The sequence below is a fragment of the Heliangelus exortis genome, chromosome 2 (genome assembly GCF_036169615.1).
Source record: "Heliangelus exortis chromosome 2, bHelExo1.hap1, whole genome shotgun sequence".
Lineage (NCBI taxonomy): Eukaryota > Metazoa > Chordata > Aves > Apodiformes > Trochilidae > Heliangelus > Heliangelus exortis.
Window position 1 is genome coordinate 108,412,389 of NC_092423.1, and position 14,700 is coordinate 108,427,088.

The 14,700-nt window shown below is 40.1% G+C and overlaps 1 protein-coding gene across 2 annotated transcripts in view; it reads right to left on the reverse strand.

Annotated features, from left to right (window-relative positions):
- The window catches only part of NOL4 (nucleolar protein 4), a 187,319-nt gene that overhangs the window by 46,881 nt on the left and 125,738 nt on the right, over positions 1–14,700 (reverse strand). For both annotated transcript variants that reach the window (XM_071737453.1, XM_071737452.1), the window contains exon 7: positions 290–469. In XM_071737453.1, coding sequence (XP_071593554.1) covers positions 290–469 — 180 coding nt within the window. The remainder of the gene's footprint in view (positions 1–289; positions 470–14,700) is intronic.

A 14,700-nucleotide genomic window follows, 5' to 3' on the forward strand; every position in this document is an offset into this window, starting at 1 on the left:
TAGCTACAGCCCCTTTCCACTCCGTGCGTGAACATGCACAGACAGACCTGCACACCCGCACGCAGGGACGCACATGCACGCACACGCAGCAAAGCTTTGTCTGCCTCGCTGGTAAAGATGGCTCTCTGCCTTGAAATTCTAAATAAAACACAGTGAATCTGTCATCCGATGGCAAGAGGCATTAAAATAATAAAAATCAAAATAAACCCTGCAAATTAAACCGATGGGCCTTTAATATTGTCAAAGGAAAAGGAACAGTGAACCAGGCGGCCGATGCAGGGAGACTTACGTTAAAAGCTTTGAGTCGCTCAGCTTCTACCCCATCTGATTCATTAACCTTCTCGGGATCTTCCTGCTCGTCATGGTCATCCTCATCCTCATCTCCTCGATTCAGAGACAAATCTTCAGCACCTCTGCCTACACTCTCATTCTTGCCAGAGTCATAGCTTGAATAGCTATGTGCAGGGGACTGAAAATAGACAAAAAGAAGACGCTTGTAAAAATTCACCATGGAAATGAGGTCTAGTCATCAAAAATGCTTTATAAATATTTAAAGAAATCCATTTCTTTATATTCTTTGTTCAACATAAAGTGCTCGCAATCCTTGTAAGAGTGAGCAGATCACAATAATATTCATTTCAGCACTTTAAAATATTGTGAGCAGCTGAAAATTCAGTAAACCGATTAACAAATTAATTACCTACGATAATTACAGTAAACATAAGATCTTTACCATACAGCCTTGTTCAGTACTACATATAGAAGTTTCTAACAAATACCACCTTCTTTGTATCAGCCAAGATATAAATAAGGAGTTTATTTACACAACACTATAAAGGACTAAAAATTACACAGCTAAGGCAGAGAGGATTTAAGTAGGAAGCATTACTGTTAATCCAATCAATACAAGATACTATCAAGATCTGCAATAAGTTATTGAAAACACAGAGATGATTATGTCCTTGTTTCACTTGCAAAACCCCAGAATGAATTAATGATCATTTGTTTGTCAAAGGTTTGTTAAGTTTGAATGCTATTCTGAAAACTCTGTAGTAAACCCATTTTCTATTTGCATATGAACATTTAGAATTTTCTCCTGAGCAAAACATTTAACTTGTTGGATATATCAGATGACCATCTCATTAAAATGCATCCACTTGAAGGACCAAGAAGTTTTCAATTACGAAAAAGTCAATAGTGGGTATTTTCCTTGCAATATCAAGACTTCAGGTACTTGTCTCCTCTGCAAACTCTTCGAACAGCAGTCCACAAAAAGACATCAGCAGTAATCAGCCTTCTACAGCTTCACACTCTGAGATCAAAGTTTCCCCCCTAGTCCCATAAAAGTATCAGAGACTATCCTCCCCAGAGCCATCAGATTCATGTTTAGGTAATTCAGAGCACAATTTTACTTCTATAACATTTAGTCCTGTAATATTTCAATATTTTCTTCTCTTGCTTCAAAGCCTGCTATACTCTATTAACTTCAGAGAGTTCTGAATCAGGTACTACACAATGAACTTCACACACATGCTTTTCTTAGATGCCTCCTGCCTAAATGTCACCAAGAGTCAGGAGCATAATGCCTCAGTCAAAAATAAATTTCAAATACTTAAAATCACATCTTGATTTACATTCTGAACCTCCTAAAACTGTCCTTATATTTCAAGGGTGTTTTTACCAATTACGAAATGTAGCTAGGTAATGAAGCAGGAAAGGCCAAAAAAATGATCTTTAAGGTATACCTCTTGCTTTATATTCTTACTCAAGCTCCTTTTTTTCTTTCCTATATTAATTTCCATCGTATGCTGGTCATCTCTACACCTATCTACATCTCTACACCATTGGTTTTGCAGTGGCTCCCATTCATTTCCTGGTGCTGCCTGAACAGCATTCACACTCAAAGCCTCCCTTTTTCATCTGTCCTCCACACACTACATTCTCACAATACAAATCCACTGGGGTTTCATTTTTTAATCCCTGATGTTCCTAACTCCACATCTTGCAGCCTCTCTCAGCTTCTTCCCTGAGTCTGAACTTTCCAGAGCACTTTCAGCTCCCTAGATCCTTATAGGAAGAATGAGAAAACACAAGTAGCACGCTCACCATCACCTCTTCTCTGCCTACAGCTTATGACTGCACAGTTATGAGGCTCAAATTAGCCAGGATTCAGAAGAGCAGACATGAGATGGCATTGGGAGAAAAGACTTGGGAGACCAGAAAAAAAAAAAAAAAAATGTTCCTCTTCTTGACATTTTGTTCTGATATTTTGTTCTGAATGTCTATATTGCCACCAGTTCTGATAAATCTCCCTTGCAGGAGGTGTTGCATTTATTGAATTATGAGGCTCCAGAAGGATATGGTTTCATCCTAGTATGAGAAGATGGCTATAACTTGTGCCTAACATATATAAGCAACAGTATTTGGCCAACAGCTACAGAAATCCAACAACTACAGCATGGTAGCCTGTTATGAAAGAAAAAGAAGTGTGATTTTCCTTGATACTGAAGGGAGTCCAGGAAGACAAAGTTACCATTACTTCAGTGTTAAAATTATTGTAATTATGTCAAAGTGCAGCAGAAGATCTGAACCAGACTGCAGGACTGGTGCTTTTGTACTCCATTTCACCTCAAACTACAGCTGTACAGCATGTGGGGGGCTTCTAGATAATAAACAAGCCATTTCATGTGCTAGGCACCACATAAAGCTGTAGGAAGCAGAACATACTGCCCTGAAGAACCCTACTGTCTGAAACCCTTGTTCTGCAAACACTTGATTTCACATGAGTTGTTTCATCAGACTAAATCCAATTAGCCTACTCATGTGCATGCAGCTAAACAGATGCAAAACTCATTTCAGTATGTACATATGTTTGGGCTGGATGCCAAGATCATAAATTATGCACCGGGATTGAGATTTGCTTTTGTGAAGGAAAGAAATTCAGGCCAAAATGGATTAGCTACATCTCTCAAAAATACAATAGTCATTTCTTTTTTAAGAAACCATTGCAAGGAGGGCCTTGTCCAATGTCTAAATATTTATTTAAAGAACAACTTTACCATCTTAAATGAACCATGCAGAATCACATATTCTGAAAAAGTTGCGTGACATAAATCCATATTTATTCATTAAGGATTTGAAGACCATGTACAGTAGCAGGAAAAAAGGTGGGGTTTTTCCTAGCTGTTGCATCAGCAAACTGAGGTAAGAGGCTAAAACAGCTGTTAAGAATAAAGTTTCTACGTTTTTGTTTTTCTACACAGATAAATATTAAGTCAGAGAAGGAACAGACTGATTCTCTCTTGTGTTGATTCTGCAGTTGTGCAAAAGTAGATAAGTATTTTATTTTGGAAATCTATGAAGCAGCTGCAGTACTAAACAAACAGAGTAGGAGAGCAGAGGACAATTTTACCTTTGGACACATTCCCCAGTTTTAGGTCTTGCAGTCAGCAAAAGACTGCTCCCCCCTTTGCCAGGCAGAAACCTGCTCATTCATGCTCACACATGATTGACATATACATTTTCATGGTCATGCACTGAAACAGACTGGAGAAGTCATCCTGGTTAAATATTTTTTTCTTTTGCCAGTCTATCTAAGATCAGGACTGGTTCTTGGCTCCATCTTACCACCTGAAAGCAGAAACCTTTTGGCTGCTGATGAAGTGTGAACATGGAAGGGACAGAGGGAGCACACAGCAATGCAAGATTAGAGCAATCATGTAGCAGAAGCATTAGTAGACACAAGGTGTTCCACAGGAGAAACCTTTGTGTTTAGCAGATGTAGGCTGGAAAACAAAGCAACAGCAAGTAAAATGAGAAATTATCCAAGGGGAACAAAAATGAGAAATTATTCAAGAAAAACAAATGAGACGAAGGCTAAGGCCAAGCACATTGCCTCTTCCAAACATTTAAATTATTTTGAAGTTGTCTTAAAAATACAGAAATGTTTACAAATATATTCTGGCCACTTTTTCCTTGCCCTTTTCTGAAGGTTCTGAGCTCACTATTTTAATCTCTTCTTTGCAATAATAAGTATTAGACACTTCTGCTTTATAAAAATGAAGGCCAATGTTCTTGTCCAACAACCTACTTTCAAGAGCTTGTAACATGAAATATCAACATCTTTCTAAAATATTACAAGTCAGCAACAAAAGTCATCTGAAGTAAAGCAAGTGTCAAATTGTACAATAAAAGACCTATGAGCACATCACAGAGTTATTGAGTTAATCTTGCTGCCACAGAATAAGGCCAAAAGGTCATTTCTAACCACTGTTTGTCTGGTTGTTATCTTAAGACTCCCAGTGCGTGAGATGCAATGCATCCCCCAGACAATCTGTATCAATGTGTACCAATGTGGCACTGTCTTCAGAATTATTAAAATATTCTTAACACACACCTCTGACTTTCATACACAGTACTAAGCCTATTCCTTCTTCACCCGTCAACTTCATATTACAATGTAGGGCAATCTTTCTAATAAATACATTCATACAATCAGAGAATCATTAAGGTTGGAGAGTACCTCTAAGATCATCAAGTCCAAACATCAACTCAACAGCACCAGCCAACCAAGCCATGTCCTCAAGTGCTACCTCCATACATTTTTTTAACACCTCCAGGGATGGTGACTCCACCACTTCCCGGGGAAGCCTGTTCCAATGCCTGATCACTCCTTCTGTAAAAAAAACTTTTCCTAATATCCAATATAAGCTTCCCCTGGAGCAACTTGACTCCATTTCCTCTTGTCCTATCACCAGATCCATGGGAGAAGAGACCAACTCCCACCTCATTACAACCTCCTTTCAGGTAGCTGTAGAGAGAAATAAGGTCTCCCCTCAGCCTCCTCTTCTCTAGACTAAAAAATCCCTTGCATGCTAAGAAACTCATGTTTTCCAGATTCATAATTGTTCTTACTGGTCTGCTCAGGATGTTCTTCATTTGGGTTGAAACTTTCTCAAAAAGTAATTCCCAAAACTCCAAAGCGTATTCCATTTGAGACCTTTCTGTGGAAAATACATTCTTTATTGCTTGACTGATTTCTAATATACTTACAACAGAAATACTTTATAATCTTATTTGCGAGTTAAAAGAATACCCCATATATGCAGAAGACTGCAATGCAGAAACCCCGCAGCTGCCAATGGAAGTAAGGCCATTATTTTGTGAGAAATACAGCAGAAGTAATCCAGAATAATAAATATAAAGTCTACTATAGTTTCCCACCAGCTAATAGATCAGATACTGGTGTATGGCCAACAGACATGGTTTGGAGGATGGTACCGCATTAACCCATTGCAGGACAAGTAACAGCAAGAGACTTCTATCCCTTTCTTCCTTCTCTTTCTACATCTCAGTATTTCACTCTGTACTACTGAATGCACAGAAGTCTACAATTTCAGCAATTACTCTTGCAAATCAGGTTCACTTTTATGTGTATCTTCCGTATTTATGAGTTTTCCACATTGCACAGAACTTGATTACAGAAGGTTGTAGGCAGCAGGTGCCAAGATTTGCCGGTGCTCACCCCGCCTGTGCCCGGATGGGGCTGGCCCTGGTGCGCATGCGCGGGTTCGGCTGGGTGTGGTCCCGGAAGTGGGGGGACAGATCCCAGAGCCTGGCGGCGAGATTCATTTCACGCAACATCTGGTGGAGAATGTGGGCAACAATTTCGGTCTAAACCGTCTCCCCGAGCGTTTTGTCCGAAAGTGACCCTTCTCCACAGACCGCTCGATACCCCGAAAGATTCGGGTAAGAGAAACCCTTTCTTCTCTTCGACATCGACATCAGTAAAACTGATGATGGGATCCTATGAAAGCAAACCTACCGGCACCGCCGTTGCCGAGCAGACTGTAGCCCAGGCGGAAAGGCAGGAACCCCTCCGCTATCCGGGTCCTGAGACCGCCTGGAACCTCCGGGGGGAGGTGCACAGTCTGCTGGCAAGTCTCCACTATAAGGAGACCAACGGCAACATTATTGGTGCGGACAACACCTGGCGGGTCGTTTGCAATCTATTAGCTCTTATGAAAGCCGAAATAGAAGTGGCAATTGCCACCGCCGCGGCTCCATTACGAAAGAGCGAGGCATTCCCCCCGAAGGAAATGCCTGCTGAGACCCCCTCGGCACCCCCCTTCGAGGGGGAGGAGCCCAAGAGAGCGCCAACCGTGACCCCGTCGGCACCACCCTCCGAGGGGGGGGAGCCCGAGAGAATGCCGGCCGTGACCCCGTCGGCGCCACCCCTGGAGGAAGTCAAAACACCGGAAAATGATGGGGCGGAAACCGCGGCTTGCAGCACCTCCGGCTGCCCCAGAGCCCCACGGAAGGCTGCAGAGAGAGGGGCAGCCCCTCAGCCAAGGTGGCTGTGCGTGCGGCTGGGCTTCCCCAGCCTTGGCCTCACCCTGGTGCGCTTCGCCGTCACCTGGCTCGGCCTTTGTATGTGCCAGGCTTTCGGCGCCTTCTCCCCCAAGAGCCTGCAGGCTTCGCAGATGATGCCCTTGGCCCTCAGCTTCTGCGGCTTCGTTGTCTTCACCAACCTCTCCCTGCAGACCAGTACCACCGGCTCTGAACAACGAGGCACCACGCATCTAAGATCTTTGCATATTTGTCATCTTTTCCCCCATAAAAACTTAAAAAAAAAAAAAAAAAAAAAAAAAAAAAAAAAAAAAAAAAAAAAAAAAAAAAAAGGGGGGAAATGTAGGCAGCAGGTGCCAAGATTTGCCAGTGCTCGCCCCGCCTGTGCCCGGATGGGGCTGGCCCTGGTGCGCATGCGCGGGTTAGGCTGGGTGTGGTCCCGGAAGTGGGGGGACAGATCCCAGAGCCTGGCGGCGAGATTCATCTCACACAACAGAAGGTAGTGTTCGGGGTTTTTTACGTTAGATCTATAAAATACATAATATAAATAACACTTTAGAAAACAAAATATATTTGGCACATACATACCATTTTGATAATAAAAGAGGTTAAACTATTAATTTCTCCTCAATTTCCCTCCTCAATTCATACAGTAAATCAGGAGGCATAACTGGAAAACTAGGGTTCAGCCATTATCCTAGGCAATCCTCTTTCAGCTTTTATAGATAGAAGTCCAGCTCTCTATTATTTTTCATTAATAAGACATTTTTTTTGCAATCCCTCTTAAATCCTACACATTTCTCTCTTCAAGACTTTACTGTTGTTATCCTTTTTACATGGCCCCTTTAAATCTTCATACTGCCATGTGTGTGGAACTTTACTGCCCATCCATTTTTTCTCATTACAGAAGACTGTGAAGTCTCAGATAAAATTCCGCCATCTCACAATTTATTTAAAGATCCAATTAACCTAATTTTTATAAACTCGTCACACATTTGCTCATCTTACTCATATCTTTCCAGCTGACTATGACCAGTTCACTGGCCTTGTTACAGCAAAATTGGCCTTTCTGCTTCTTCATAAAATTTCACCCTTGATAATGGGAAGGTGCAATTGTCTAAAATTCCACTGTTTGTAGCTTGGTATAACAGCATTTTTACTGGAAGAATGGAGAGCTAAAGTCTAGGGTTTCATAGGTCTGACTCTACAGAAGTGTTATCTAACACAGAAAGTGTTGTGGAGTAGATTGTATAAGACATTTTTACACAAAACTTGTATTACTCTGAAATGTTAAAAGAGCTTTTCTCTTTGCTCTGCGTTGAGCTCCAGAAAGACAATTGATCAGTTATTTATAATAAAAACCAAGAAATAAAAATATTTTTCTCCTGAATTATTTTGGACATGATCTTTTCCCCAGTAATTTTTTTTTACAGTAGTTACTGAGAGACCAGTGACTGTTCCCAAGACTACCTACTTCTTTCTAAGTAATTAGCCAGTCCATATCGTATTATCTGTTTGCTTATAATATTCCATTCCCCAGAAGCTCATTTATTAACAATTAATAAAGGAAACTGCAAATTACCCAGATGCTTTCGTTCCAGTAGGATTTATCTAGATAGACAGAAGTTTGGGTAATTGAAAGATAAGAAATAATTGAAAGACCTCCTGAAACGTAGATCTTCCTCTGGTATATTTTCTCCTGTTAGTTAAAATACAGTATTTCCCAGCTCCATTTCCACTGGTATTGACTGACATTATTGAAATACATCACTTTGTCCTAAGAGAAATAAACTCAGAAATTAAGCACAGTAAAAAAGAGAGGCAGCTGAGAATTTTTTGTCAAATAGAAGAATGAAGGATATTTAGAGGTGATAGTTTATGTATGAGAAGCTTATTTCTAATTCATCCTCAACCAATCTCTTCCTATCTTATTCACCACATTCAGGAAGGCTTCTGCTCCTTCTCCAGCCACTCTGGAGGGGGAGAATTCTTGCAGGATCAGAATAAGTGTGTCCAAACCTCCCCAGCCCACCAGTGTCAAGAGTACCATAGCAGAGCTGATTTAACAGAACAGGATACTTGCCTACTTCCCACAATTTTTATTTTACAAAGCCATTTTATTAATGACATCTAGAACTCCTGTCACTGATATAACAAGAAAAATACTTTCAACCAAATATTAAAAAAAAACAAGTTACATAACCCCCAATAACTGGTCATATTGCTGCTGTGTTTTTGGCAAAAAATACCATGTTCTTTGTGGGAGCTGAAAAGTCAAAGCTGAATGGTGGGAGACTCAAATAAAAGCCTAAATTATTTCTGGCATCATACACTGCTATTTTGAAGCTTTAAAAGGATCTGACAGAGCTTCTGTGAATTTGAGAAACAGAGACTGCCACATAGGAAAGCTCCATCATAAGTTTCTGGATTTCTGCAAACTGTGAGCTAAGAGAGGATTTAAACATTCACTATAGTACACTCAAAATCAAATCAGAAGACTTGAATGAAGAAGCAATACTCTTGTAAGAGTCTACTTCACTAAAATATACAAATTGCCTTACTATTAAAGATAAGAAACCTTCATGAGTGGTGTCCTAAGGAGAGCACTGGCATACTTTGCAGGTACTAGGAAAGCTCTGTGCAACCAAGAGCCTGGCTCTTGTGTTTTTATCAAAACGCTTTCATCAAAAATTTCTACTGAAAAAATACTTCCAATTTTTTGTGATATTTTGACCTTTTTCTAAGAGGTTTTACAGTTTCCACCCAGATTCTACAGTCTTCTATTTGACAGATTTTTGTTTGGTTTTTCTTTTTGTTTGTTTGGGTGGTTCTTTGGTTTTTTTCATTTTTAAAATGAAATAGTGGCAGTTTGTCTGGGAATTAGGTAAAATTTTTCTTACGAAATATACTTCAGTAACTACTAAGTTTCACATTACAGGCAGATAGTGAGCATTTTGGACCATCAGTTATTTGGACAATCATCAGACAAATGGCTGGTAAGAACTAAAAACTGTTTTTTGCAAAAATACTGAGCTATAACTTTCTTCTTGTTATATTTGAATTGAGCATGAAACCTATAGCATAGCCAACATACTTACGAAGTAACTAAGATGGAGCAGAGCTAAAAAATCCTGAATATTACAGTGACAATCACAGTGCAAGCCTCAAGACTTTCACTCCTTTTTTTGCAGCCTGTCCTCAGCTAAGCAACAGAAGAGTAAAACATAACTAAGCACATTAGCAGGGATACAACAAGTAGTTGAGTTTGATAGCAACTTTTCAAAAGGAAACAGCAGAACTCCTGACAAAACTCAAGCTATTTGTCAATAGAAGAACAGACTTCTGGCCCACTTACTAGCCAACACTCCTATTGTTAGAAACTATTCCAAGCTGCTGTTCATTTTCCAGACTAAAAGTAGGTGCTGAATACTGCAACTGTAGTCACAGCCTCTGAAGCCTGAGATACAGGAGTGAAATAATTTCTTTAGCAGTAGTTTAAGTGTCCTATGCTTAGTGTTTTATTTCTAGGACTTTAATTTCCAAGGACTATCTGTAAGCAAGGGAAATAATGTTATTGTAAATAGAGAGAGCAAGTTTTCCTGTCACCATGGCATCATCACATGCTCTATTTTAACCATGAGCACACTGCTGCTGGAAAACCTAAGCAGAAGAATCCCCTTCCTTATTTTAGCTGTGAGGAATACAAACCACATGCAATTCACTGGTTTAGTCATGGTCCCCTTGACAAACATCTACCATGAGCCAGAAAATTGCCACAATCTTTGTTCTTTTTTTCTCCTCACTTGCTATTCCTTCTGCTAATGCCCCTTTCCCTCAGCTGAAACCATTTTTTTCCAAGTTGCTTTCTCCTGAAATCTTGCATTCTTTTCTTTCACTTAGAACTCATTATGCCTTGGTTCTTATTTCTCCATTCTCTTCTAAGATTGCTCTCTTGACTCTCATAGTATTTCCTTCACATCTTACTCCCTAAATTTCTTTCTGCTCCCTCTTGCCATTAATTTAAGCTGTGACACCAAAATGGTTCAATAACCTGTTTTCTTCTTCAATTACCATCACAAAACGGAAAGCTATTTTCTAAGGTCCCAAAGAATAAATCTATTCCAGGAAACTGTGCTTATTTCTGAGCAACACCCCTTGAGTCTACAACTGTCAGCTACAACTGAAGCCCTTGCTAAGAGAATTACAACCACAGAGAACCAAAACACTTTCTGTCTGCCCATTTATTCCACTGACTTTCTCTTCCTCTCACTTCACCATGACAGTTTTCTACTTGTTCACAGCAGCTCAGGTATATGCAAGCTTTTTCTTTCTGCAAAGCCACGTTCCCAACGAGCAAACATGTTCACAGGTGAAAGGGTTCAAGTTGTATCAGGATGACAGGAGATAAGAAACATGGTTTTTGGCACTTACTTCCACATTGCTACCCTGTCTCTATATATTCCAGGAAAACTGGAGATGGGAGCTATGCAAGAGGCTTTCAGGTTGTACAAAGTCTCTAAAGAGGCTTCCAGAAAGGAACATCAGTGACAGATGTAGGGATAATAAAACAGTACTGGAGGGGTTTGTGTGTCACGAGAGCAGCAGCAAAAGAAAGGAGAACTTGTTTGCACTAAGATAAAGAAATCAAAAAATGTGAAGGATGCCTCTGTCCCAATCTTGCCAGGACTTTTGCAAAAGAGTGCTATTTGAGGTCCAGGAACTTGGCAACCCCCTACAAAGTCTGCCTGAGACTGCACAGCAGCTGAACTTATTAAATACATAGTTATATGCTGAGCTGTGGACCTGTGTTTTCTAATACGGATGGAGGAGCAGCATTTTTTTTATCATAACTCATATGAATAAGAAAAATACAGTGTACAGAAAAAACCTGGGAAATAATGATGGGCAAAGGATGATGATTGGGACAAGAGAGGAAAATGTTTTAATAATGAACTTTTTCTGGTGTGCTCTTTCTGAAGTCCCATAAGCTCTTTGCTGTGCTGATTTCCTCTTCCTACTTCATTCCTACACAATAGCATTTCAGAGGTTTTCCCACCTTTCCCATTTCCAGGTTGAGCATGCCAGAAGTTCCAGTGTTTGGAGAGGAGATTGAAAAACAATCAGTGGAAGCAGTGGAGAAGGGAATTCCAACTCACGCATCTCCATTGTTTGAGACAAATTTAAGCTCTCCCTCCCTCAGTTTGTGTTGCTCAGTCACTGCAGTCATATGCCAGAGTAGATGACAGGAGACAGTCCTGTCACTCCTTCTCTTCTGATCAATCATTTACATCTTCAGAAGTACAGATTAGAGGAGATAAGACAGTAATAGTGACATATTGAGAAACAGACCCATGCAAAAAACCCAAGCCAATTCATTGATGACATGCATGTAACCCAAATCAGACTGTTCAGTACCAAACAGCCATTTACAACTGGCCCTGATAATAAGATGCCATATTAAAGACTGATTTCTTTTGAGGAAAGCTGGGAATGCAACAGGGGTACTGTGCAAATTTTTGGCATATGCAAGAGAGAAGGATTATGCTTACAGATAAATATAGGTCACAAACAGAGAATGAAGGACTAAGATGCTTTTGTTTTCCTTTCTGCCTTTTGCTTCTTTCTGCTTCTAGCAGGAACGTTTTTTTCCTTCGCTGAGCTTTATGAAATGTCTCTGGAGATAAATCAGCTGGATTGTGTTAGCAACCTGCCCTGAGAGGCAGAGGCTAATTGCCTTAATTACTGCTCAAGAGCCAGGTGGGGAGATTTAGAACTTGAAACCAATCAAGAGGGCACAGATGAAGACATGGCTCCTGAACTGAGGGGAGACTGTTCCTGGTTTGCAAGGCTGAGTGACAGGCAAGCAGCTGAGATGCCTGATGTTGAAGACGATGGAATAGACTACTGATTAGTTCCCTACTTATCTACCACAAATGAATCTTTAGACTGATTTGTAAGAAATGCAGGTAGTGTGACCCTCTCTGTTTATGGAATGAGAAATAAAGCATTTATCATATGAGTAAGCTAGATGTGTTGCTTGGGGTTAGCACATGAAACCAACCAAAAGAAAACTGCAGAACTTCTTATAAAGCCAATCTCTAGCCTTTAGTCCTCCTGGCCAACGCATCCTTAGTATTGATAAAAAAAGAGCACCAAGAAAGAGAAACAATAAAAGAAGCTTTCATTCCTAGAGCCATGCCAGCCCTGCCCCTGTCGAAGTTACAATCTGATGGCTTGTGAACAGGGGAGTAGAGTACAACATTACGTAAAAGATGACTCGTAAAAGAAAAGGAAATTCCTGATCTAACTATTCAGGAAACCAGTTCTAACAAACACCACAATTGTGTTGAAGAGTGAATTCTATTCCCCAGAACAACCAGACAGATCACATTAGCCTTCTAAATCCCTGCCAGCATCATTAATTATCTCTATTGGATCATAGCTTTCATGGTACTATCCTGAAGAAACCAGAAACTTTCACTGTGATTCATAATTTTGCCTGCATGAGATGGTACAGCACTTTCTAACTTGTACAAACATTAATATAATTTTGATACTGGGCTAGAACTGGGCTAGAACTTTGTGGGTGGCCTGGTTATAAATGAGCCCTTGGACTTCATATGCAGCCTTTATATGCAAACACTTCATATGCAAACTTTTTATGCAAACACTCAGACTTGAGAGCAGAATCATCTTGCTTCCTCCAGGACAGAATAGTGTAGCATAAGCTCCCAACATAGCTGCTGTTAGGAAAGGAAATGGCACTTCTGAACTTGGATCTATGCTCTACTACTCTCTCTGATTTCTTGCAGTCAGGTAATCCTTGTTACCTTCAAAATGTTTCTGTCACATTGTTACTCAGAACTCAGGGGGAACCATGCAGACATCAAGCAACACCAGTTTCTGATATTTTCTAATATACTTGATCTATAAAAGCTCAAACTCATTTACTACAAACAGTATTTTAGCTTCTATTAGGGGAGATATTTTTTGGTTGTAAATTCTAGGGACCACTTTATTACATGTGCTCACTTTAGCTTAATAAATCAGTGCACAAGGCTCAAGTCTTATCACCATCCATCAATGTAAAATTCCCTTAGCAGACTAGAAAATCCTATTTGACAAAACTCCACTTCCTCCAAAAAATACACTCAATCTACACTGTTGTAGAGGAAGAGTTCTGAAAGGAAGAGCAGCCAGAAGTTTACCAGAAAAATGAAAGAAATCAGAGCAGGTGGTTCACTTTCTTATCTCAATACCGTAACTCAGTATCTGAACATGGAACAGATATAAATATTGCTTTGTTTTGCTCCCAACCCAAATGATTTTACCTTCCACCCTTCCTTCCAAGTTCATGGAAAAGGGATTTGATCCTGTACTAAGTCAGCTTTTCTCATGAAGAGATTTAGCTGAAAACATCACATCAAGATTTGAACTGGTCTAAAGCTTTAAAAGTCTGTGTCTTATTGCTTTTGTATATTATGTGACTACTACTTTATCCTTAGCTTTCATAGATGAAATGGAAAGAACAGAGGAAAAAAAATAGAATATATTTTTTAAAATAAAAATGTCACTCCTCTTGTAGTGCAACTGCCTACACCATGTGCTCACTCATCTTCCCCTTTCACAAAGCTCTACTTGAGTTCAAGCCAGTGCTGTGATCTACTGTCTAAGAGATATTTCTGGAGTATGAATGGGTGAATAACCTTCATCTGTCATATTTCACTAAACCCAAATACCAGATGCACCAAATGTAAGGAATGGAAGAGTTTTCTGTAAACATGCCCTGACATGCACTGGCATTGACTGTGCTCTGTTGTGCAGCCAGGCCACAGACCAGGAAATCACTAAGTAGGAATTAATTTTAAAAAATGGAAGGCAAGGATTACTTTAGGAAAGTTCCCCTCCTTAGTGCACAACCAGATTTAATGAACCTAAGTAGAATGATCTCTTTTGCACATGCACTGTCTGTGCCAGACCTGCTGTACACATTCAGCACCATCATCTGGTGCTGGCATCCCTGGAGCTCTCTGGACACTTCCCTGCATGAAACCCTCTTTCTGACAAGTGGGATTGGTATCAGGATTGCAGACAGCTCAGAGCTGACTGCACAGAGCAGAAGGTCGTGGAGGGTCAAAAAAAAGCACTCATACCTGGAGCTGGTTTAGCTGCCAGGATTAGCAGTGTGATCTATGTACCAAGAAAACGTGAAGAGTTTTAATCCCAAGATCTTTATGGGTTACTTCCAATTGACTAAGTCAACACTGTGTGGGCTAAGGATTAGGGTACAATCTATATTCCATGGATTTAAGGGCAGCATCACGATATAGAAAATTAACTCATCTGCTCTTC